This window comes from Myripristis murdjan, chromosome 4 (assembly GCF_902150065.1).
Source record: "Myripristis murdjan chromosome 4, fMyrMur1.1, whole genome shotgun sequence".
NCBI classification, from domain to species: domain Eukaryota; kingdom Metazoa; phylum Chordata; class Actinopteri; order Holocentriformes; family Holocentridae; genus Myripristis; species Myripristis murdjan.
In genome coordinates this window covers 16,868,007-16,893,816 of record NC_043983.1, presented here as the reverse complement: position 1 = coordinate 16,893,816, position 25,810 = coordinate 16,868,007, and the positions used below count along the sequence as shown (strand labels likewise).

Here is a 25,810-nt window from a genome sequence, read left to right as displayed (position 1 = left end):
ACTAATGTGAAGAAGAAGAATTAGAAGAAAAGTGTTACTTTGTCTATATATCGCAAGATTTACTCATTATAAATACTGCATCTTAATGAAGTCATCTGTAACTAAAGTATTTTATGACTTCCATGGCCTGACTTGACATGGTCATTTCTGGTGAAGTTTTTTTTCCTTGAGTTTTCTTTGTTGTTGAGATTAATGTAAAGGTTATTTCCCCATTTCATTCTTTGACAGACGAAAGCCAAAACAGCTTTTCAGGCTCGGAGATTATTGTTGGCAGGATAAAGCCTTGGATAAAGATAAAGCTATGAGTGAAGCCGATTCGCAAACTTTTTTCATGCCAGGCATCCTTCATCCTTTACTAGATAGCCCACAGGTTTTGTGTTAGAAAGCATTGTGATGCAAACTGCCTGCTCTCCATAGGCTGCACGGAGTGCATGAACTGATGATCAAAATGACCATTTACGACCCTTCTTGCTAATATAGACCTAGATATAATTGAGAAATTGAAGTCAGCTTTTTAATGGGGACATCCTCAAGGACCCCTCAGGCCCTTGAGAAGTCCTCATCCAGACTAGACAAGATACTGTCGGTGTCACCCGCGGGCCCGCTGTGAACTGCAAGGAATTGCCCACATGTTAAAAGGATAGCGCACAATATCAAAGCGCCATGCAGATCAAAATATAAAACAGAGAAAGACGAGTATAGAAATATAAAAAAGATTAAAATACTGCAAAGTGTATAGTACGGTTAAGAATACGATAAGGTTAGAAATATGTAGTGGTTTTTGGTGTGAACGGATATAATGTATCCAGGCAGCCGTTTCTTCCTGTTTAATTCCTTTCCGAAAAATCACGGGTTTACGTTACAGTAAGAGGCTTAGCATCGTGACAAGGACGCATATATTGGATGTATCTCGCTGCTTGCCTTTCTCTTGCAGCCACACCCTCCCATATCCATCTCAGAGGCGTGCAGCTGTGCGGGACTGTCGGTGCGCCTCTCCGTGCGTGCGTCTCCGTCTCGAGCACCCGCAGCATCAGCAACACAAAAGGGTTGGAGAGCCGTGGGCAACTTCAAGGCTGATCGCGAGGAGGAATCACGTCAAAAGGTGCTGGGATTTTGCTTCCTTTTCTTCCATTCTGTTATTCTTATGTTGAATTGTGGCTCCATTTTCACGAAACTGATGACCTTGTCACTGTATCCCACCTCTCATTTCTCATTGACCCGCACAGATCTTTTTGCTCCATGCATCCTTCGCAGATGTGTGTGGTGTAAAAGGGCTGGGACTTGCAATCTGATATGACTGGAAATGCGCAAACGCTTGTGTCTGTAAAACATATATATTCGTCATTCTTAGTCCAAAATGACCGCTAACCCATTTAACGCCGTTTGCATGTCATCTGTGACAATATGTGAGAAACCCAAAGGCCAGATTCTTTGTTCTCCGTGCGCCTTTTAGTCGGCAATTAATAGACTGTAATCCCTATGCAGCACGCATCCGTTAATCTGCTGTTAACGGTGATGCATTGATCCATGTCTTTACGTTTACATAGACAAGTCGTCTCTGTTGTCTGCATTTTTCACAAATGCTACCCGTGTCAGTTCTCGAAACGGCTGACTGTCCTGCCTTTGAAACATCAGGATTTTGGAATCAGTTGGAATGCCTTATGCATAGGCCTACAGGATATTATGGTGTGGGCCTGCTAAATGTGCGAAAATGGAATTTTATTTTGTGTTTTCTTTCCCTCCACACATTATTTATATATTTATATAAGCAAGCATACCCCCATTTTCATCAATGCTGCATTTAGTGTCAACATCAGTGGACTTTCATCCTCAGGCAATAGGGGCAGGGAGAACGAATGGCATTTTGCCAGAAATTAATTCACAGGCTTGGAAGGAACCCTGCTGGTGTTGCATTTATGGTGCTGGGTCGAGTAAACTGGTTGGTTTGTTGGTTGACTGCCCCCAGTACCTGACTACCCATAGGAGAGTGTAGTTTTTAGTTATCCTATGATATGTCGTAAATGGATAGGTGTGTGACCCAATGCAGAAATGATGAGCAAAGTCATCAAATTAAAGACCAAAGCTATGCTGTGTGTCCTTTAGTTCTGTGTTTTGCATAAGAAATAGGAAATACTGTCATGGAAAAGACCGTACTTCACCTTTAATCATTCAGGGATCTTGTGTTTTGTAAAGAACTGCAGTGGGCAGTTTTAGGCATTTTGCAGGAGCCTGAAGGTTTGGACTCTCAGATGTGCATAGCTGCACAGTAAACAATGACTTGTCTATGTTAAATTACCATGTCATCACTATGCAAGTGATGACTAATGAACATTTCCAGAGATATCTGTACAGTGTTTTTACAATCTCTGTAGAGAGAAAAACATTTGTTTTTATCTGAATCATATAATGGCCTTAGAAAAAGTGTGACTATGAATTTGAATAGGATCGCTGTGGCTGCAGTCTGATTCATTGTTTATGTTTGTTTAAATACAGATTAATTTGTAGTCACTTAGTGGCATATTAAGATAAGGTAGAGTTGCACCACACCAGTTTTTGCTTAATAACAGTCACAAGTGCTAATTTGAGTGCTTATCACCTCGATCATATTTATGATACTGGCAGTTTTGGGCATGCTAAGCTTTGCTAGAAAAATTGTATGTGTGTTGGTGGGTTGTTGGGCCTGTAGCCTAATATGTGATAAAATCTCAGCAGTATCACAAGCATCAGTAACTGGCCCTCACTTTAGAGATTCACACGGTGTGTTACCCTCGTCTGTATCAGTGCAGTGCTTATCTAAAGCAGAAAATGGTAATTACAGTTCACCACTTTCTTCATTATGAGGTCTGTCCTAATTTATTCAAGCCTCTGTCATGCAAGTGTCATCCTGATGCATTAGCTTTTCAGAAACATAGATCAAGAAAAGCTCATACATGTAATGATGATGTAGTACATCATTACTAATAAAGATACTGTATTTGCACGGATTATTTAAAAGTGCTCTGTGGAATAAACCAGAACATGTTTTATGAACCTGCTTGAGACATACCATCCAGTAAATTCAGTACATATACATTATGACGAGAAACTGCAGCAGGTTGTAGATTGAAATATCATTAGATTGATGATGTGTATATGGTCACTGAGACTTGGCTGCTAGGTTTACTATTAGTAGATCCCACAATAGAACTAAAAGGATTTGCTCATCATTATCCATTAATTGTTGAAGTATCAATAAATATACTATCATATTCAAGTCTTTACAGTTTAGACCTGAAAGGTATATAAAGTATGCATATTTAAATGTGTTTACTCCATGTTCTCATTTCCACAAAAATTATGAATGACTGGCTCACTCCACAGTGCAAGTGCAGTAGCTGCTACTATAACACTCAGAATAGCTGAGGGTGGTTGATCTTGGCCTCGGCACCTCTCCTGCGCACAATATTGAGTAATTAAGGCTTATTCACCCCTCATCCTATGTGTGCTTGTGTGTGTGTACATGCATGTAGATGTATGTCTGTGTGTGAGAGTGTATGTTTGTGCTGGTTTTCTGGGAGTTTCTATTTATACACCACAGTCAGAGAGCAGTCTGTCTTTGAAGAGCTCTGCTGCTGTAATATAGGCAGCATCCAGGTTGGTAAAGCCCCATCATTACCATATCCCTGTGAGACTGCAGTGTGATCCTGCCAAAACTAGAGTGTGGGGGGGCTAGCCCTATTACACGGTAACACTATGCTGATGCACACCCATTATGCCGCGAGATCAGACTAATTTAACCATGAAATGAGGACATTATAGTATTTTTTGATATATTGAAGCTACCAGGGTCAGAGAACTGAGACATTATTTCTTGTAAAATAAATAAATAAATAAATAAATATTGTAAACAATCTAATCTAGGAACATGACCGTTTAAATTGTAAAATTTCTCTTGCATTGTGCATTACATGTACTCATAAGTCTATTCAGAATGGTATGAGATCTACAAGACAGACTAAAATAGACTAAGATATGACTATAACGTTACTGTGCAGTTGTGGCGCACCACATTAGACACCATTATAATCACACATGCACACACATTTACTGTTCAGTCACAATGAAAGCCTTTGTGTGCATCAGCCAGTTTAAATGATGAATGCTACTCTGTTCTCCTCCTGCACTGGCTATCTGGCTGGGAAACAAAGTGTCACTTTGTGCCTCCTCAGCACAGCAGCAGCAACACAGTAGAACGCCCATCTCTCCTCGCTCAGCTCTCACTACCCCGATCTCTACTGACACACCTTCTCCCCCCAGACTCTCTGACCGTACATGTGCTCACTCTAACACTCCTCTAGCCTTACTGCACCTACACAGACATGGATTTTCATTCCCGACAATGTGCCTGCACCTGGGAGAGCAATAAAATTTTCATCAATATAAAAACACCAAAGGATACATCTCTCTCATTCCCCCTTCATTGCCCCCGGCCCCCTCCCACCCACACATACACATACACACACACTCACGCACACAACCAAGGCTTCACTGCATCTGACACCTGACTCCAGGTAATGCCCTAGTTCCACAGTGACAGCAGGCAGGTGGAACGGCCACACTCTCATAGATACCCTCGTACACAAAGCCTATTGCACGAAGGTAAGAAGGCATTCTTATACAGAAAGTATGGGATAATTTAGTATAGTAGTAATAGTATAGTATCCAGTTTTAAGCTTAGCTATTTGTAGTTGTAGATGGGTCGTAGGTTTACAGTTACTCAAGTTCCTGTTTTTTTTTTTCTTCCGTGCATTTTTTGGCTGTCAGTGTGTAAAACCATACGGATGAGTTCGGGTAGCAAAACAATTTATATTATAGGGTGTTGGAAAGACATGTATGTATGGATTGATTATTACCATAATTTGAGGTTACTCATCTTTTGGTGGACTACAAGCTATATGTCATCTGTTCATGTCATGAATCATAAAGCCATTGTTTGAGACTGTGGGGGGGGGAAAGGCCCCTCTCTGTTGTTTGTTGTCATTACATTACAAACTTGAAGCATGATTACTTGACAGTTGCCTAGTATGAAGTATAAGTGCTTGTGCATTGATCCTTAGCGTAACTCACATATCCGTTGCCTCCTTGCACACACCCTATATTTGTATATGTATATTTAGTAAATCTGCAGGGCTGATGGCTGCTCCAGATGTTTAGTACTTATAATCAAGTCTTAAATACATGGTATTCCGCTTCAACTCCCATCAGCAATTACTGAACTTCGTGGTGTTTGCTTTGGGTCTGACTTCCTGAACAACACTTGTTTAGAAATGTACAAACTCAGGAAAACCACAAGGAGCATCATGCTGCTTGTGTCTTTGCAGGTGTGTTTGTGTGTGTGTGTGTGTGTGTCAAATCAACTATTTGAGCCTTTGTCGTAATGAGGGACGAGCCCAGTGTGTCAGGTTGATTCTGTTTGGTGTTTCCTTTGGTCCTGGCTGCTGTAACTTGTTGCCATGGAAACCAGAGACTGCTAAAACTTCAGAAAAAAAAGGCAAAGAATGAGATTGGGACGAAGAGTTGGTGCTGATGAGACATCAGTCCTTGTGTAAGGTTTCCTGAAGGTTCCCAGTCTACCTTGGAACCTAAACTTATATCACTGATCGTGATAAAATCCTTTCATCGTGTAGATCCATTGTTTTTGTCCCCTCATCCCCCACTTTTAGACCCAGTCATGCTTCCTCATCCCCACCTCCACATGTCACGCTCCATGCCAACCTCAGTTTCCTTCATCATCTGTCCCTCATTCTCTTGAGAGCACCTGATGCTACATAACAAACCTAACAAACCCAAACCTGCTGTTTTGTCTCTGTTCTGTATTTATTTCACCATTTCTCCCAAAGCCCCAGCGGAGGCAGCAGCGACGTTCATCTGGGTAAAACAAGCTTTGTGCAAAAGGGCAGATCGATGTTCCCTAAGGTATTACTGCAGTGGTGCGCAGCCATCTCGAGCTGTGCAGCTGAAATAGGTAAACTGTTCCACAGCTCCACCACGTCTGTCTGCTTTGTCAGCAAGCTGTTTATGCTGTAAGGTTATGGCACTTAGCTGACCCCACCACGCTACAGCACTGAGCTATACCATTGGACTCTGGTAGTTGTCTCGCCCACTGTGGTACCGGGCTGTGTCACCATCAAACGATGTTGAGCTGCTGGGTCGTTCAGTACAGCGCTGCAACGGAGCATTGTGTTATGCCACTGCCATACTATAATGCAGCTGTATCCTTGTCTCTCTGCTTCTGTAGAGCACATGGCTGCTCCTCGTGCTTCTCTCATCCCATCTGTAGCTCTGCTCCCCAAGTCTGTCCTCTGCAGCAATAGGACTATACACACATACACACCTTACGCCACACAGACACCTGCTCAACATTAGGACCAGCAGTCAAGTTGCTTGAGCCCAAAACCCCAAACAAGTATACTTGGCATGTAAGTAGCCAAACGCAAAGAAAGAAATGTGTTTTTACTGATTGATACGTGCCATTTCAAAAAAAAAAAAAAAAAAAAAAAGAATCTACAATATCCCTTTGTAGCCCAGCAGACACAACCCACATACAGTTCCCCTCCTCTGTCGTACATAGCCACACACACACTGTTGGTGTTCACACACTCCCACAAACAAACATGCTTGCTTGCTCCTTGTTCTGCACTGGCTGGAGTCAGACAGGACAAAGAGCCATTCTGGGCGAGACATTTCTGAGAGGGTCTGTCAGATGCTGTCACCCTCAGGAAGGAAGCCCACAGCATGCTGATCCTACTGGAGACAGCGGGCCTCTCTCTCTGTCTCTCTCACGGTCGCCTCTCTCAGTACTGTCTTACACACCCTGGAATTAAATAGCCGGCCCGAACGCTTGTGGTTGTACACAACACACATTTCCGCTGTACATCAGAAAACCTCTGGCTCGGCCATGCTGGAGACAGGTGCTTAGTGCTGGGTGGAAGCTGAATAGAGTTAAGGGTCAGGGAGCCGTCTGTGGTTAGTTGGTTATTCTCAGTTCATAAGATGTGAACAATTGTGAAGGTTGGTTTATGTGGTTTTACTGTGAAGAGACATGATTATTCAATCAGTATCTTTATGGGGGATCTCATCAAATACAGATTTGACAGCGCAAAGGACCTTCCTACTGAATGTTTTGTTTAGCCGGCATACAGTATGTGATAAAGAGGAGACACTTTGGAAATAGTTGTGTGATTTTTCTATAATATCTTACGGTTTGCTTGCTTTGTCCAGAAAACGATACAGTTTGTGTCGTTGAGTAATACCTGTGATCCACAATCACTTTCCGTAGAGTTATGTAAAATGTGTGTTTGACTTTTTAAAGACCACCATTGATACATCAACAAGCCACAGCAGAGTGGTCTCAGAGGGCTCACCGTGCTTTTAAAACAGTCAAGGCTTTGTCATGCCCTTAACAAGCGGATCACCAAGAGACACTGTGAGACAGCCAAGAAAGGAGTGGAGCTTTATTGATGAGAAAGCTGGAGGCAACGAAGAGCAAAATAAAAAGCAAGTTGAACTGGAAGTCAGACTGCAGCTCCAGCACAGTGAATGTGCACTGCCCTTTTACTGAACTCTCATGTTTCTCCCGTCTCTCCGTCTGGGCTGCTCTGTCAGTAGTCTCCTTTCTGTCCCCCCCTCGATTACAGCATCACACTTCCTCCCTTACCTTTGCAATAACGCAGATAACATCCCCATGTTCATTTCCTCTCTCACCACAGCCAAAGTGTGCAGTGACCATGGCAACGGACGCCAGAGAAACTAAGCATGACATGCATTTAGAGGTAACCGTGTCCAAAGGCCCAGGTAAACAGGAAAAAGTGTGCTTTTAGTTTAGATTCCATCTTAAAGAGACAGCTCTTCAAATAGAAATGATGTCAACATTATGAATTTGCCTTGGATTGTCATCATTTTTAATCCTTTTTCACTGTCTCTTTAAGAAGTGCATGGTGTGGTGATGGGTTTGACGTGATAGTAGAAATTTATGGAGGGCATCAGATATGCTAGTTGTGTGCCATGCCCACTGGCTTATATTACATCCTTTAATGCAGTTTTATGATGGGATTTGATCACAGGCCTGCATGAACACATGTATTGAAGAAATCACTAGTATCAAGGAAAGAAAATAACACATCAATATCAAAACAGCAGTCAGTCAAATCTGTGCCCAATAGACTGCCTAGATTAAATGCTAAAAACGTATAGTGACCTACCTCTGCCAGTTAAGTAAGTGTTTGCAGAATGTAATGCTGTTATAGTACAGTGAGCTGCTGCAGTGTGTGTGTTTGCCTTGCACTGAATCTAGATTTGTGAAACTCGTATACTAAAGCTTGTGTGTGTTTTGAATCTTGCTCTTCAGGAACAAGAGTACTGCTAGTTTCTGTCCTACCAGCTTCATTCACCTTCTATCCCGGGTGTAAAATCGGTCCCTGAAGAAATGGCTAGGCTGAAAACCAGCAGGACTTTTGGATGCTGACAACCAGGATTTAGAACGAGTGTAGTCAACATGTAGTAGTGACTGAGTTAACCCTGGTGTGGCACTGACTAGCTTCTGGCTGGAGTGCCGCTGAGTGGTCTACACTGCTGAAAGGGTGTCCTTTCCCGTTTCACGCATGAGTGTGTGATCACGCCAGCGGCAGTGCATTATGGGCCATGTACCAGAGCAGAAACACTGGACAGGCCCTGATGCTGGGAGAGCATGCTGTGGGAAAACAGAACACCAGTGTCACACCACAATATCACCCACTTTACTATGCCAGAATGAGAGTGGGCCTGGGAGACAGAAAATTGATCATGTCATCGATTTCATCAGTGCCCTGCAGAAAATAAATATCTCATTGTTTTTACTGTGACGGGCAATCAAAGCTGTTAATTCAAGCCGTTTAGACCAGAAGTATGCATGGATTCTTGAAAATTTGACCTTTTTCCGTCAGAGGGTTTCTGTATGACACCGATGGTATCATAGATAAGGTTCAGTCTGACAATGTAGTCTGGGTAGAGGCAATTGATTTCTGCTGATTGATTGGTGTGATTTCTATGGTCAGGAGTCATGAGTAACACACTCAGTCTTTTAAGATAACGAGCTCCCTTTTGGTCAAACCAATACTGTGTCCTGTTTTGAGTGTATAGTCAATATAAGATAATAATTCGATAAATGCTCTCACACTATATGTAAACTCATTTTTTTCTGTCACTATTACCACACGATTGCTGGTAGTGTAAAATGTAAATAAACAAACAGCACTTAAACTCCTCTTTACTCTCCCACACAAACATGAAGACACTCAATTTAGAGTCAGGGATATGACTGTCAGAATTAATTTACTGTATCATTTCCCATGATGCCTCTGGTTTAGTTAGCAGCATCCAGAGTGAAATCCCACACCAGTTGCTACTTATAGCTCTGAAAGGGATACCCACAGAGTCCCGAGAACGCTTGTCTTCACAGTGGTGTAGAGTAGCTTTGTAACCTCACCCACTTAGTTCATCCATTGGGCCTCCACAAGCTCTCAGACACACAAACACAGACAAAAACAAAACACACAGCCGGACTTTGTAGACAGACAAAAGTGGCGTTAAAGAAACACAACTCCTCTGTACACCCTTTTCCTTGTAGTCTTTGTGCAACAGTCTGAATGCACAGACACTTCTGACTGAGGGTTTGTACTGGTAGCTCCATGCAATTTTTTATATACAGTTACTGAAAACGTCGGGTCGACTTCAAACCATCGGTAGCTTTTACTGACTTAAGTGTTGTTATGAACTGAGATTCTCAAATAAAGCAAAAAAAAAAAAAAAAAAAAAAAAAAAAACAGATACAAAGTTATTTACAGTAAGCTGATTACATCATGTCAACAAATCTTGTAACTAGAATCTTAAGGAGGAGCAATAGAGTGTTTTTCCCTTCACACATGGGAAAGTTTGGCTTATGTTTACAACTTTCTGGCTTGAGGGATCACAAATAAAGATATGAACCAAAAGTCTAAATTTAGTATCAGAAGCTGAACACTGTTGTAGGAAACACTCCAGACCTACTCATGAACAATGGAAGCAATGAGTTGGTCAATAGTGGGAAAGTTTACTACAGCTGCCTGGGGTGATTAGGTAGGTTTACTGTAGATGTGTTTTCATCTTGTAGCTTTTTAGGATTACAGAGATGGTTCATTGTAATATGACTGCAGTAGAAGGAAATGTCTTGCTGATAAATGTGTCAGAGCAATAGCTGATTAGCTGCCATATATGAGTCATTAAGTGGCAAGATATGGCTTTGTGTCAGAAAGCACATTAATAACTCGTGAGAGTGTGTCAAGGTCATATATCACAGATATTACAGGTTAAACACTGTTGGATGTTCCCGGAAACCTGCGGATAGACAGATATCCTTGTGGGTTTGTACAAACCCCTGTTACACTACAGTCCTTTTTCTCAGGTGTGAATGGTGTAGCCTGTAAGGACCAATGGTGCTTGCTTATTTTCAGTTTAAGGATTTGATGAGTGTTGTCATATTTTGAAAGCAGCTGTAACAGACACATTGACTGTGGGAATTATCCTCTCCACTCCCTGTAAACATAAGTGAGTGTGAAACAAAAGAGCCAAGGTTTTCTCCTCATTCCATCTGCTATTTTGAACTGTTTAATTTGATTCAATCGATTGCATTTCATTGTCACAGCAGACACACGTGCACACACACTCCACTCGCACAGTCCTACTATTTATCTAGCCTGATGGTGAGATATAAAGATTGATGACCTGATTGTATGTGACTGCGGTTATCATCTATTTTTTTCCGCCAACAGAGAGGAGGCGACAGGGCAAATTCCAGCCCTTCAGACGTTTGTTTGGGAAAAGGAAGAAGAGGGAAGCAGAGAGGAGGTTTGATGCAGCAGAGCTAAAGGCTAGTTTTTCAACAGGGGAAGTGTGCAATGGAGTTGTATCTGACGATGAGGAGACCAATCACAATCTGAGGTAATAACAAAGTTTCATTTTTATACTTGGGTTCTTTATACTGGGTTCAAGCTTTTTCCTCCTGTGTCTTTTTATACTGCTTATAAGAGCCATAACAACACAATTCATGAAGAATTCAGTGTCCATACTGGACATTTGAGGATTTCTTTCTTCATTTCTGAGAAAAAACTAACCTTATTCACAGTAATGATAGATTAGTCTAACCACTGAGACCAGCTAAAACCTGAGTCTTGTGCAAATCTTATTCCGGTGTCTCATTTGATTGCTTAATTTCTCTCTTTGGTTATCCATTTACCCATCACAGTAAAATCGTCAGTGTTAATTTAACCCTGTAAGTGTTGAAATGGTGTCATAGAAATACTGCAAGTTGTGATTATATGGTCTGGTGAGAGACGGGTGGGGCTCTGCTCACATGCAGCTTATAAAAGGCTTGGTCTTTAGCCTCTAATTTGCATTTAACGGGGGTTAGATTGCTGATGTGTGGAAAGGTCATGCCTTTCTTTGAGTTAATCAATTAACTGAGTAATACTACATAATAAATTAATGAATGATTGACAGTAATGACATGTTTCAACACTAAAGCAACCCTTATTTGCCTCAAGGGAGTTGAATCCCATTGGATCTCGAGCTCTCTCCCATGACAGCATCTTTATCCCAGAGGAACCAGTGAAGGAGCCCAGTGTTGACCACACCATGTCCCAGGAAAACGTCTCCGATAAAGTTAGGAACCTGCAGGTGGGTCCTGTGACAGTGCAGACTCATTTGCTGATCAGTTCTGTTCTCTATTCCAATGCAAAACTCTTCTCATTGATCCAACAGAGACAGATAGCACAAAGTATCAAATTTGGCCAGAAGCCTCCATCTCTGAGGAAGAGTGAGGGCGATGAGGGCAGTTCAGATGAGGACGAGGTTCCCCGGAGCCCCCTGAGGGTATTGGCCCAAGTAGAGGCTGAGCCAGCAAAAACAGAGCCAAAGGTAATGATGAAGACTTCTTGACTTCTTCAAATGACAGCATCTGTTTGGGTCTGTGTTTTACTTTAATGTTGAGGATATCCCATTCGAGATTGGATGTGTGTCAGTGCAAATGAATGCTCTATTAATGTGGCAAAGCAGGTCCATGGGGCCCAACAGGCTGGGACACACGGCACTCCAGTGAAGTCCCCCAGGTCCAAGCGAGTTCTTCCACCCACTGGCACTATTGAGTCCATCAACCTGGATGCCGTCCCGCAGTCTGTGCCTCGTTTGGACAACACCGCTGCCAAGCATAAACTGTCTGTCAAACCTAAAAATCAGAGGATTTCCCGTAAGCACCGTCGGTTTACACAGGTGAGTTGTTGATTCGGTTTGCTGTAAGTTTTACCCTGTATTGCTGTTAAGAGTAAAATAAACTAATCATATTTCTCTACCCCTAGGATCTCCAAGAGATATCTCTGCCTGATGTGGTACAAGAGGACCTAGAGGCAGCAGGCATTTCTGCAGATGGCTACCACAGGATGAGTGCTGAGGAACCTCTTGAGTCCCTAGAAAACTCCAAGAAACAGAGGCTGCATGAGGAGGAGAGACAGGAAACCAGGAGGAAGAGAGAGCTGGAGGAGCAGAGGCTCCGACAGGAAGAGGAGGAGAACAAGAGGAGAGCAGAGGAGTTGAGGCTGCGTGAACTAGAGGAGGAGAGGTGTCGTAAACAAGAGGAGGAACGCATCCGCAGAGAGGAGGAAGAGAGAAAGCTTAGAGAGGAGGCAGAGAGGAGAAGGTGGGAGGAAGAGGAGAGAAGGATTAGGGAAGAAGAGGAAAGGAGACGACGAGAGGAAGAAGAGCGGATACGCCAAGAAGAAGAAGATAGGAGGATGCGAGAAGAACTGGAGCGTCGACAGAGGGAGGAGGAAGAGAAAAGACTTCTGGAGGAGAAGAGGAGAAAAGAGGAGGAGGAGGAGGAGAGGAAGAAGCAAGAGGAGGAGGAGAGGAGGCAGCAGGAGCTCGAGGCAGAGCGTCTACGTTTGGAAAAAAAACTGAGGGAGGAAAGAGAAGAGGAGGAAAGACAGAAAAAGCTAGAAAAAGAGAGGCAGCAGCTGCAGGAGATGGAGGAGAGGAAAAAGCTCGAAGCAGAGGAGCGAAAGAAAAAAGAGGAAGAACAGAAGAGACTATCATCAGATGAGGCCGATGCCAGCTCTGACCCGCAGGAGAGGAAGAGAAGAGCAGAGGAGCTGCGCTGGAGAGAGATGGAGGAGAGACAGAGGCCTTTCTCTTTCAAAGTGTCCTCTGGGGAAAAACAGATTTTGTTCCAGAAGGTCAACCTGACACCTGTTACACCGGCCTCCAGCCACCAGAGCAGCGCTGCAGCCGACCAAAGAGAGAGCACCAAGGCTTCCTCTCCTGAAGGAGCAGACTCCCCCAACTTGCCAACATCCCCATATGTTCCCCACACAGCCATCCTGGTGACAGGGGCCCAGCTCTGTGGGACTGCAGTCAATTTAGACCAGATCAAAGACACAGCCTGTAAGTCTCTGCTTGGTTTGGGAGAGGACAGAAAAGCCCTAGGAACACCAACAACCAAAAGCAAGACTTCACCAGACCGCAAGTCCGGCAAAACAAAGTCACTCAATGAGTCATCAATCTCCACAGACCAGTCCAGTGCAGCCGTGCTAGCAGAATGGGCTAGCATTAGATCAAAGATATTCAAAGGAGCAGAGGAGGGGAAGTATGAGGATTACCCCGATCCAACTAGAAACCAGAGCCAGCCCACTGCTGAAGATCTCAATCAGCCTCCATTTTCACACACTAACCTCAGGAAGACCATGTCTGCCAGCGCCAAGTTCTCGATCACTCCAGCTAAAAAGAAATTTGGAGACTCAAATAGAAACTCTGAGGTGTTGAGTCCAGATGATAAGGAAGCTACTCCATCGGACACCTCAGGTGGCCTTCCTGCAGCCTCACCCGCTTCAACCAGTAAGACTCAGAACAGGACAAGTAAAACTGTCCGCATCACAGAGAGGGGGTCAGAGGAGTGTATGTTTGCCAAAGACCTCCCCTCTTTCCTGGTTCCCAGCCCAGGAGCCAAATCTGAGGGGGCTGAGTTGAAGGCCAGGAGTCAGGGTGAGGCAGAGGACTCTGAAAGCAGGGAAGAGGGAGAGGAGGGGGGGCAGGATAGTGAAGAGAAGCCCTCCCCTTTTGGCATAAAGCTGAGGAGGACTAACTACTCCCTCCGTTTTCACAGTGAACAGTCCACAGAGAAAAGGAAGAAACGGTACAGTGCTGGAGACAGCTTTGATGGCGTTCCTTCACCTCTTACCCCCATTGAGCCTGACTCTGATGCTTCCTCTGTGTTCTCTGACAAGTCGAGCCCCATATCACCTCAGAAAGAGAGCGCAGTTAGCAAGTACTTACAAGCAACTGCCTCCCCTGTTGTCTCTCGGGCCAAACCAGGCAGGTCTCCCGCACACAGTGAGAGCGAGAAAGTGCTTTCCAAACCGCCTCTCTACCAAAGACCCCCCACATCGCCCAAACCTACTGGAGCTGTCACCACCCCTCCCCACTCGCCACTGCCTAAAGTCGCCGGTCGGGTTCCCAGTGACTCCATGGTCCAGAGAGTAGGGGGGGCAGATTCATCGAGCCAAGAGCAGACTAACCGGAGTGAGGAGTCATCAGCGGTGGCCCAGCTGCACAGGAGCAGCCATGGCCAGATCCAAGGGGAAGAGGAGCCTAAGGAGAAGAGGTCTTTCTTCCCCTCCATCAATATCCCCTGGAGAGAGAAGGTGGACAGAAAGACGGAGCTCATTAGGAGAGGTCAGTGTCACCTCGGCCAGCCGCTGTGCTGCAGAACTAATCAGGGCTTACACTCCAAAGATTTGATAAATAGACAAATGGAGTGTACATGAAGGTGGCACCCCAATAATTTTATTTTATTTGCATTAGTTTAAAAGACTCTAGGAAATGGCACTCTTACCTCCTTGTTTTTAATGTATATCCTGTTATTAGGGCAGGAGGGACCATTAGGTGTGGAGGGTCCATTCAAAAAGTGTAAACTGAGAGGGCAAAGAGAGAAATTGTTTAATTTGATGGGATGGGATTGTTCAAATATTTCAGACAATTTTACTGGTTGAAATGTTTATTTACACCTACTGATGCAACATGAGGTGACCATTCAATGTTTTGTAGGGAGTAAAAGTAATGGGAGTTCAGATCTGGAAGACTTTAATTGAGTTTTTATTTCACATTGTATAAATGCATTTTCCAAGCCCCATTCACCCGATCATGAAATATAGTGGAATTACCAGTGTACACTTACATGTATTAATTAAAATCTTGTTGTTTCTTAATATCAGTTTTGGTTATAAAGAACATGTGCTGGCTCTGCATGACTTCATATGATTTTGAGTATTAATTAATCAGGTACAAATTAAGACTATGCATGTGTATCCCTACAGAAAAACCATCACTACAGAGCAGACACTCACTGGACAGCGCGAGGGTCCAGGAGAAGGAGGCAGGGCCCTTATGGATTACACTAGCACTGCAGAAGCAGAAGGGTTTCAGGGAGCAGCAGCAGAACCGAGAGGAGCGGCGTAGCCAGAGAGAGGCCAAGCTGGCAGAAAAACAGTCCAGGGAGAGAGAAAGTGTAAGTGCCTAGAACTTACTTTCTAAAATTTCACACACAGTCTGAACCAGCTCTATACTCCTCCTCCCATACAATCAGGTAAACAAATCTCTTTACCTTTTGCAGGCTATGTTGGTCAGTCCTACAGACGGCAAAGGAAATGGAAGCACCAGTCCTTCTAAACCTCAGACACCAGAAGAGCCCAAGAGACCAGACAGCCTCCTGGGGCGCTTTGAGCGCAGAGATCACCTGAAAAAAGCCAACACTCTGCCCAGCTCTGTCACTGGTAAGCTGGAACCTGATTCATGAGGACATTATTAGCAGGATTCCAGGTCAGAGAATTTGTGCAAAGGCAATTTAATACATTTCTGGGACAAGCCATGGAATATCATGAAATTTTGTCAGATTCAATTTAAAAAATCAGTTATTCACCTAATGTAGCATTTATTTTCCTTTGTTTTCACATTATGCTCACTTCCCTTGTAGAAGAAAACAGAAGGATTAACTTTAATAAGATATCTAAATCAGAATGTGTTATTAAACTTTTATCCAAGGAAAACAATGTCTCGTTATGTTTTTAGAAGTTATGTAAAGGCAATGTCTGTCATCGAAAGTCATCATGCAAAAGTCGGGGAATTTTACATTTGGGGAGAGAGTGGGAAAAGGGCATTCATAAAGTCAAAGTGCATTTTAATATTGTAGTGATTATTCTATTATTACTATTAATGCTATCATAGAATATTTATTTACTTTGGATAAATGTATTTATATTGGAGAAATAAAAATCATTAGAATTAATAATTGCATGTACAGGCTAAAACTGAGATTACCAAACATGTCTATTTTGATGAGTCTAGTAAGTTTTTACAGTAAAATGGATTTGTAATTAAATTCTGTTTTGTATTTGGTGGTCCAGTTGAGATTGCAGACTCCACACCATCGCCACCTGCTGTCAAGGAGGTGTCAAAACGCTTCCCGTCCAGTGACTCTCCCCAGGTGTCCACCGAGCCGGCTTGGCTGGCTTTGGCCAAACGCAAGGCCAAAGCCTGGAGTGACTGCCCGCAGATCATCAAATAACATGCCTGACACTGACCCCAGCTTCAGACTGGGCTCTGGCCTGCATCGAGACTGCACACTGCCCACGGACTGTGACGCACCTCAACAGTCAACATCACCCGTCCCAACACCACCGAGACCCTCCTGACCATATGAAACAAGACATGCCCTAAATTAACTTGTAACCATACACTGGCTGGTATAATAATCATGTTAAAGTGCGCTTCACATTCAATTATTCAAACACAATTACACATCTATACCTAAACAATTATTACACGCATGCACTTACTGTATACAAACATGTGAAAGCAAACAGTCCTGCGAAAACATAGATGTAACGAATGCGTTTGCTATCGACCCTGAACACGTTTCGGTCAGGGACTGCATACCTTCAGCAGCCAATCACAACCATGGCTGACCATTGAAATAGCCAACCCAAAATTTTGCTTTTGTAGCCAATGGGGTCACCATGGTTGTAAATAGGTCATGCGCTAAACACAACATGAAATGCTTCTGTAACAGAGAGGTGAACTTTAAAGCTCTGAAATGTGGCACAGTGTTTAATCAACAGAGGGGAATTGTCAGAATCTTGTTTTAAGGGCTAACAGCAACAATAACCCAACACGACCCTGTTCAATCTTCTTTGTGACTGCATATGGAAGTGTTACAGGCATCTTCTCTGCCACATTCCCCCATTGGTATTATCTCAAGCAATGGATTTAACTATATTGAAACAATAGATACTGTATCTCTTCTCTGAGCCTTGTTTGTGATGTACAAAAGGAGCCTTTTTTTACTCATATTCAAAACCTGTACTACAATTCTCACTGTGTCCGTGACGACTGTGATAGCTGTCAAAGAAGCTATTGTACAATTTGCCATTATAAAAGAAGAATCTGTTTGTAAAGCATCACTAATAAAATCTGTCATAATCACACACTGGGTGCACCGAAACACAGCATTGAAGACCACAAGTGTTATTGGGCATTTACGGTGAATTGCACATTATCCTCACTACTCTGTGATGATGTAATATGGATTTTGCTTTGCTATGGAGACAGAGACTACCTGCTTGCTGTAACATACAATCCTTGTAGCTGTCCTCCTGTAACACAATTGTGTTTGTAGGCTTATGCCATCACTTCCTCGTAAATGTGATATGAGCTGGTTAGCCTTACATGATGTAAGCATTTCTACAAAACTCCAGCATTCTCGTCTCCTACCACTACTTTTCTCACTTCTCAATATAATGATCTGTATGTATGTAAGTAAGTATGTACGTAAGGCAAAAGGTTTTACCAGAGCTTTGGTCAGAAAGATGCCCAAAAGGCTGAGTCACTTTGTCATTTTGTTTCTGACTTTGGTCGTGCACAATAGTGTAGTGTACACAGTGTTATATGTAACAAAAATGTTTGGTAATAATTGCACTTTTTTGTCCCACTTAGAGGTATTCATGAGAAAATTCTTAAAGAGATACAAATGTTATGAATAATGTAAATTAAATACTGATGTCTGAACCAGAGGCCCATGGACTCATTATTTCCCTGATCTAGGTCTCAGATGTTGAGCACTGAAATTTAATTAAATCTTGTCTCCCAGAGCACCCTGCCTGCTCTGATACAGTATCGTGCTATGGAAACCATATGGTCAGACATTTGCTTCCAGTGTTTAATTTCACAATTAGTGCAAAAACAAATTAATATGCTCTTCTATGTTTCCTTTTTGACTGTTAGCGTTACACAGTACACATAGTCATTGCGACACCCAACCACAAGAACCTGTTCCCACACCACCGGGGAAGAAAACAGCTCCCCAGGAAGAGAAAGTGATGCTAACAATTGTCCATCTTGAACATCCAGGATCCAGACTGTCCCTTCTGTGGAGGCCAGGCCCACAAGAAGCCCCTGTCTGCCAATCGCAGAGCCATCAAACACACATGGGCTCGAGTACACCTTGCCAGAAGTCTGGAAAGTCCAAACCAAGGAGCCATCGGCACAGTTTAAACAGTAAAGGCAACCATCATGTGATCCACACAAAACCCTCTGCTGGTCTGGTGTGACACACGGGGATGAGAAGACAGGTCCTTTGGTCAAAAACTGCCAAACCTGCAGGGGAACAAGTGTCACACAGTGCAGCTATCAGATGGCATCTTAACAGCAAAGCAAAAAAAGACACCAGTCTAAGCCCTGCTTCTTACCAGCTTTCCCATGTTGCTAAGGCAGCAAATGTTTCCATCCACTGAGCCGATCACAACACGACCAGAGGAGCCATTTGGTGATGAGAAAAATGGAGTCTCCCTAGAGTAAGTCCACAGGACCTCTCCACTATCCTGTGACAGTAAAAAACTAATCAGACAGCAGATACAAACCATGTTTGACCCTCTACCAAAATGGTTAATGAACAAAACTGTCCTAGATACTGGTTTGTACGGGGATGAGCTCCACTCACTGGATTGAGACAGAGCAGGTGCCCTCCCAGTGATGCCACATACAGCTGTCTGAGGGAAGAGTGCAGGTATGGGGAGGAAAACACAGCCCCACCTCCACAGTGACGCTTCCAAACACACTGCTGAGTCTAAAACACAGAGAAACACATTTATCTCATCAATTTACACAATTTACACAGCATCATCCAGTACAAAATATACAAACCATCCAGATATATATGGAGCACAGCTAATTTTCTAGAAATGCTAGAAAGTTACCTACTTCACTTTACCTCTTCTAATTTTGGTTCTAATGCAGGTTGTACCACTACTGTTTTCTTTATTTGGACATTTTATTCTGCCTGAAGCACTACTTCTAGGCACTGTGCCCTATGCTTTATGACTCTCATTATAAAGTTATTGGTTATCACCCTTTTAAAGTGGATTGCCCAATATGCAAAAGCCAAGATGGATATCATCGTGACAGGCTATCAGAATTACAGAAACAGACGTTTAGATTTGGTTCACTGACAATCTAAAAATGCAATAACCAGGGCAATATTGTCTACCACAGTGTGTGTAAGTGTTTTTCTCGTTTTCTTTCTTTGTTCACTTGGCTCCACCTCTGTATGTTCCATATCTATTTGTGTCAAACTCACTGACCTGTGGGTTCAGAGCATAAACATGCCCGTCATGTGAGCCTACTATCGCCAGACCTCTGAGTGGATCCACAGTGGGACAGCTTTTCACAGCATCTCCTGTCTCAAACACCCACCGTGTCTCTCCAGAGGCCACACTCAAGAAATACACGCAGCCGTCATAGCAACCTGAGAAGCCAAAATAATTTAAGTACAGTGATTTACAGTGAAACGTTTTGAAAATGCATCAGTTTGTTCAGGGTGTTGATGCTGACCTACAATGACAAGGGTCCCACACTGAGACACAGCGGCTGAGCCCTCGATCCTGCCCCCCAGAACCCGCTCCCACAGAAGCCCCCCAGTGGCCAAGTCGAGGGCCTGCATCCTGTGAGAGTGTGAGCCAATGAATACTGTTGTTTTGGTCGAGTCTGATCTCTGTCCCATTCCTGCTTGCACTAAAAGCACTGGGGAGGCATCCACACACCTGCCTGTGTCCGAGGACCAGCTCAGACTCAGTCCCAGAGCACGGGTCTCTACAAAGGAGCTCATGTCATTCAAATCGTGTTCACTGGACCCTCCTGTCAAGCCATTATTTCTGTCTGGCTTCTCACTGGAATGTCTTTGGAGTTGCTCCACTTTGTCGTTCTGAGAGTTTTTATTAGTCTCTGCATTTCTGATCGTCATTTCTACCACCTCACCTGCCCTCCTTATAACTTTTACAGCCCTGCTCTCAAAAGAAACTCCATCTCCCTGCAATTTCTCTGCAGCTGTTTTAGATTGAGGGTCTGTGCGTTCTCTCTTCACTGGTGCCACAGAGAGAGGATCTGCCTGCCGTTTCCTGGCCCCAGGCGGTGATGGGGAGAGGTTCTCAACAGGCAGCACCAATATTGCTCTAGCGATGTGGTTCAGTATGTCTGAGAAGGTCCCGTCAAGAATAACTTCCAAAAGTCCTGGCGAGGTCACTCCCGCGGCGGTCATGATGTCATCGCAGAGACGCAGCGCCTTCAGAGAATCTCCTCCACTGAAGAGAAAGCTGGACTCCTCCTCGATGGCTGCATCTTGAGCGAGGCCTAGAGTCTCCTGTATATAAACAGCAAATCAAGACAGAAATTATTTACATGCAGAGTTCTGTTATCAAATGTAATGAAAAACGGTCAATACCTGCCACAAAGACTGAAGGGCCTGTCTTAGCTTGACCATATCTCTAGGCAAAGTATCAGACTCCAGACGCTCTCTCTGTGTTCGGTATGTTTTCATCAGTGCGTCCATGTCTAATTTGCCTGCCAAAAACAGTGGTTTTATTAACAACAGGGTCACCAAACAAAAATTTAAAAGCAATATGAGACTTGGTAAGATGATGAACGAATTAGGTATTTGTCCTAAAGGCTACAACTGTGCCGCTAATGCTCGCTCACCATGAGCGGTCAGGGGTAAGGCCGGGACGAGCACCAGCGTGTCTGGAATGCTGTGACCGGGCAGCAGGAGACGCAGCTGCTGAAGCACAGCCCCGCTCAGGTCTCCGTCTGCGGCGCCTCGCTCCTCGTGACGGTTAATGGAGGAGGTGAGGTGTGTGTGATCATTACCAGAGGCTGAGCGACTTCCTGCCAAATGCTGCTGCACAGATGGGGATGGAGAGGCTGCCTTTTGGTCTCCAGATGGAGAAGCCACAACAAAGGCAACCAGCCGAAAGCCGTCATACAGACCCACAGCACAGGACTCCACCTGAGGCAAGCTCATTATGACCTGCAGACGACACAGAGGCATCACAAATAAAATAAAGTATGAATACAAAATTATAAACATCCTGGGAAGCTCTTGATCCTATGCTAGAAGAGGCTGAGAAAATGCCTTCTCTAGATGGCTCTGCATTAGGGCTGTAACAATTCATTTATTGCATCCATTATAATCTCTGGTGATGTGTAGACTTGTTTCACCTGTGTACCTTGGTTGATGCTAAGGACAGTGTTCTCTCAATTATGCTGGAATTATTCTATTTATCAAGCAATTTTGAGAATAGAGCCCTATGACAGCAAACAGAAGTCTGGCAATGATACAAAGTGAAATCTGACAGAGGGCTGGGTGATATGGACAAAATCAAACATCCTAATATTTTGGACCAGATTCCTCAGGATTTATATCAATATTTTGATGATGCTGTAGAAATGACAGTTGGTCCTTTCACAAAATGTTTACACAATGACATTTTGGATAAACACTGTGGGTGTGATGTCCAAACAGGAGGAGACAATAACAGCAAGAATAGCCTTATAAGTTCACGAAATGCATCTTTACCTCAATGCAGCTTTTAGAAGACAATTTTTGTCATATATCATGATATTACAACATCCAAAATCCCAGATAATATTTAGTCTGTATGACATGTAACTAGTAAAAGCATCTCACTTGCTGCAAGCTGTCCAGGTTCAGCCGTTGTCCATGGCGTTTGATTAGTCTGTCTCTCCGTCCCAGGTAGTACAGGTGTGTGTCCTCAACCCTCACCCAGTCTCCAGTGCCACGCATCGTTCCAGGCACAGCTGACACCTCGTCGTCTAGGAGACATACTCTGTCCTTTCCACCTGCACAAACATCGCAAACAGTTATGTGGACTTTGTTAAGATTAGGGATGTGCGATATTGGATTTTTTTTTTTTTACTGTGATCCAATATGCTGATATTTTCCCACTCTTTTCTCTGAGTGCAGACATATGCACATATTTTTTCCACCTAATTGCGGAGAGCATCAAGTCTATCCTGGTGTGGAATTAACATTTTATTATGCCTGCTCTTATTGTGAAGGCCCACTGGCAGATGCAGACTTAAACTACAATGCTTTTCAAAAAGTACCACATTCGCAGGGCAAAATGAGACAACTGCTTCAATTTAGGTTATTTATATAAGCCATATTTATTTTTATACAACCTTTTATTTTGAACAAAACTGTAAGATTCATGCCACTGAATCAGGCTTGGATGATGCTCTCCCTGAGACGAACCTGACAACAGACACAACCAGGGCAGATCTGACCTATTTCACAAATCAGCATGTCACATCAGCGGAAATTTTCATTTTGGGCCGATATTCATTTTAAAGTCGATACCAGCCTTTACCAATGATGCACAATATTACTGTGCATCCCTAGTTAAGATCAATATCATTTGTGTGCATATGCCATTCAAATGTTCCTCACCTATAAAAACCTGCCCCTCACCCTCCGTGATGATGTGGCCATGTTCATCTCTTACTTCAACAGTTGTGTCCATCAGAGGAGCCCCGAGAGGCACAGAGGACACCGTTCTGTACAAGTGTTAAAAACATGTTGTTAATCAAAAATTTTGGCTGCAGCTGATTTTCAATCAATATGCTGAGGTCACACAGAGAGCTCTGAGCATTTTTCAAACACTTACTGATTGCTGGACTGCAGAAGACTCTCTGGGACTTTGTAACAGCAGGCCCAGCAGGAAACCTCGGTGATGCCATAGATGTTGTAGATGTGAGTTTTGTTGTGTTCGTGTCTCCAGCTCTGAAGCAAAGTAGGTGCCGGACAGGCCTCTCCCCCCAGTGCTAACACACGCAATGAAGAGCCAGCGGACAACACCTCCCGTTTCAGAATATCATGGCCAAAGCGGCCGAGAAGAGTGGGGGTCACCTTTGGAAATAAGAAAAGACAGAAAAATCATCTTGACCGTCCCAGGCATAATACAATAACTAAAGAATTACACTTTTCTAATTAATATCTGCCTGTAGCACTGTTGTTCTGTGACTCCTGAACAGCAGCTGAGCGAGTCGACTGGGCATCTTCTTGATCACAGACGGGACGATGAGGAGCTGAGCCCCGGACGACAAGGCCAGGAAAATCTCCACCACAGATGGGTCGAATGTCAAGGGAGAGGCCAGGAAAACCACATCGCCCGCTCTCATCTGAAACAAAGACCTGAGCACAGAGGCCTGCTGTTCAGTGATAACAATGTCTGGCACAACAGTTATATTTATGACTTGTGCTTCAAACTAACCTGAGATGCAGTATGTTGGGGACTATACACTTGTGTGGCACCCTCACAATCTTTGGAAGCCCTGTTGTTCCAGATGTGTGTAGAATATAAGCCAGATTTCCTTCTCCACTGTCCTTTACCGCCACAACTGAAGCATCATCCGCTCTCTCAGCTCCTTTCTGCTCTGTCGCCCGGTTGTGCACAGCACCTGGCAGCAGCTTTACTCGTATCAGCGTCAGGTTGTACTTGGGCAACACAACACAAACCTCCATGGTGAGGTAGTTGGACAGAGTTGCCTGGAAGTGCTTGATAGGGAAAGAGGAATGAAAATAAACATGATTATTATTCATACATAAAATGACGTTTTGATCTTCACACTAAGATAACCAACACATGGTGTTGATGTTATTTTTTTGTTCCCATTTCTGCCACCTAAGAGGAAGTACACAAACTTTGTATGGGATTTAAATAAATCATTATAGGCTAAAGGCGTGTTCCAGCCAATGCTCAGGAATGAAGAGTCAGATATTTCAATGTAGCTCTGATGGTTACTCCAGAGAGTAAAACAAAACTTGGCTATTGGTGGAAACTGAAACAATTTTTTCAGTTGTTTCAGTAGACGCATGATAGCATTTCATTTTTGATGCTAAAAAATGAATGGTATAAGAGTGTAAATGTGTCAAATTTTTGGCTATTAAATCAAAATGAATTTAAATGTGACACCTCCAACAGCTCACTCTGCAGGGCGCAGTACTTGAGGCCGCACTGGTTCATGATGCGGGCAGACAGAAGCCCTGGAGCATCGGGGTCCAGCGGTGCATAAGCAGCAGGCACCTGCAGGATCCTGTGGAAACAAAACAAACACAGTCGATTTAGAGAAAGAAGACTCATGATCGCAATATTAATTAAGGACTGGGTCCCTGCTGTATATTAACCCTGGATTCAGAAAATGATTTGCTATCAAGTTTGCACTAAAACCAATCAGCAGGACTGTAACTACAGAAAAATTAACAAATAACCTAGTTCAATGTCTCACTGGTTTGTGCTTTGTGAATACAAAGATGTAAACCTGCCTTTGTTAATTGTTCAGTGTCCAGTCACATATGGCTTTTGGCACTGATGTGATGAGTAATAAAAAAGATAGGCTTATTGACACTGGAAGGCATTATATGATTAGCATGTGAAAAACTGCATTTGCACTCAGTGACCACTTTATTAGGTCCACCTGTACAATCTAATACAATCCAATACAACTGTCCTGCTGTAATGTTTCCTTTTCTGATGCCTATAATGCTCAGGTTTTCTTTTTGTCACAATTTTATGTTCATTCAATTCTATGTTTGGCAATGAGCTCATAGTTAGTGGTGCTGTTGTACTGGACTGCATTTTATTGAGAGGTGTTTCCACTATTCTGTCCCCCTTAATGCATATAAACAAGGAGGACAAAAAAACAGAAAAACCTCAATATAATGTAGTCCAGAACACAACATCTGCAAACTAGTAATAAACAGAATTAAATTGATAAAACTTTCTTAAAAGGTAGCATTTATGGCAGAGCTGTTGACCTGAACTGCATTAGACTGTACAGGTGAACCTAATAAAGTGGCCACTGGGTGTACATGTCATTTCATTGGCCAGTGAAGCTGAATATAGGCCAAAGCCATGTAATAAGGTCCATATTCCTTTTAAACGAGAAAGTTTAAGACACCATTGCCGTGACTGACTCTTTGGCTCAGTAAGTCATGACAGTCAGCTCACCCCAGAATCCAGACAGGCAGATACAAATCGGCATGACAGTACAGTGCGATCACGCCATTACTCTGAAAGCAGTGCTTCAGCAGAATATGAGAGAGCTCATGTGCAAGCGTGACAACAGCACTGTATGACAGGGACACGGCGGGTTCAGATGCTGAGCCCCTGTCAAATGTGACAGCCGCTCTGCTGAGGTGCACAGAGGCAGCTGAGGCCACCATGTCCTGCAGGGTCTGCGGCGGATCCATCTCATCCTCTGCTTATCTCTGCTCCGGACTTTTATTTCCCAGTAACACACAAGACAGATCACGTAAACATTGTAGTGGCATATTATTAAAAGACAAGCTAGCGTTGTACGCGGTGTG

The 25,810-nt window shown here is 43.5% G+C and overlaps 2 protein-coding genes across 3 annotated transcripts; one reads left to right on the top strand and one right to left on the bottom strand.

The window, feature by feature from the left end:
• Nucleotides 1-975: 975 nt before the first annotated feature.
• Nucleotides 976-18,159, top strand: cracd (capping protein inhibiting regulator of actin dynamics). Of its 2 annotated transcripts, none has more exons than XM_030049758.1 (9): nt 976-1,102; nt 10,824-10,992; nt 11,595-11,727; nt 11,812-11,967; nt 12,106-12,318; nt 12,405-14,772; nt 15,414-15,604; nt 15,710-15,869; nt 16,500-18,159. In XM_030049758.1, exons 3-9 carry the CDS (start codon nt 11,686-11,688, stop codon nt 16,658-16,660), a joined length of 3,291 nt encoding a protein of 1,096 aa, XP_029905618.1. In that variant the 5' UTR covers nt 976-1,102; nt 10,824-10,992; nt 11,595-11,685; the 3' UTR covers nt 16,661-18,159. The 2 variants fall into 2 exon arrangements, with proteins under 2 accessions (XP_029905618.1, XP_029905617.1); XM_030049757.1 differs by having other exon boundaries at nt 12,103-12,318.
• On the bottom strand, nt 17,185-25,810 carry aasdh (aminoadipate-semialdehyde dehydrogenase). Its single transcript, XM_030049756.1, has 14 exons — nt 25,452-25,810; nt 24,417-24,537; nt 23,715-23,998; nt 23,443-23,635; nt 23,109-23,350; nt 22,892-22,998; nt 22,109-22,281; nt 21,121-21,448; nt 20,867-20,985; nt 19,981-20,785; nt 19,731-19,894; nt 19,091-19,216; nt 18,840-18,971; nt 17,185-18,747 (listed from the first exon to the last, which is right to left on the bottom strand). The coding sequence occupies exons 1-14, from the start codon at nt 25,691-25,693 to the stop codon at nt 18,352-18,354; spliced, it is 3,432 nt and encodes a 1,143-aa protein (XP_029905616.1). The 5' UTR covers nt 25,694-25,810; the 3' UTR covers nt 17,185-18,351.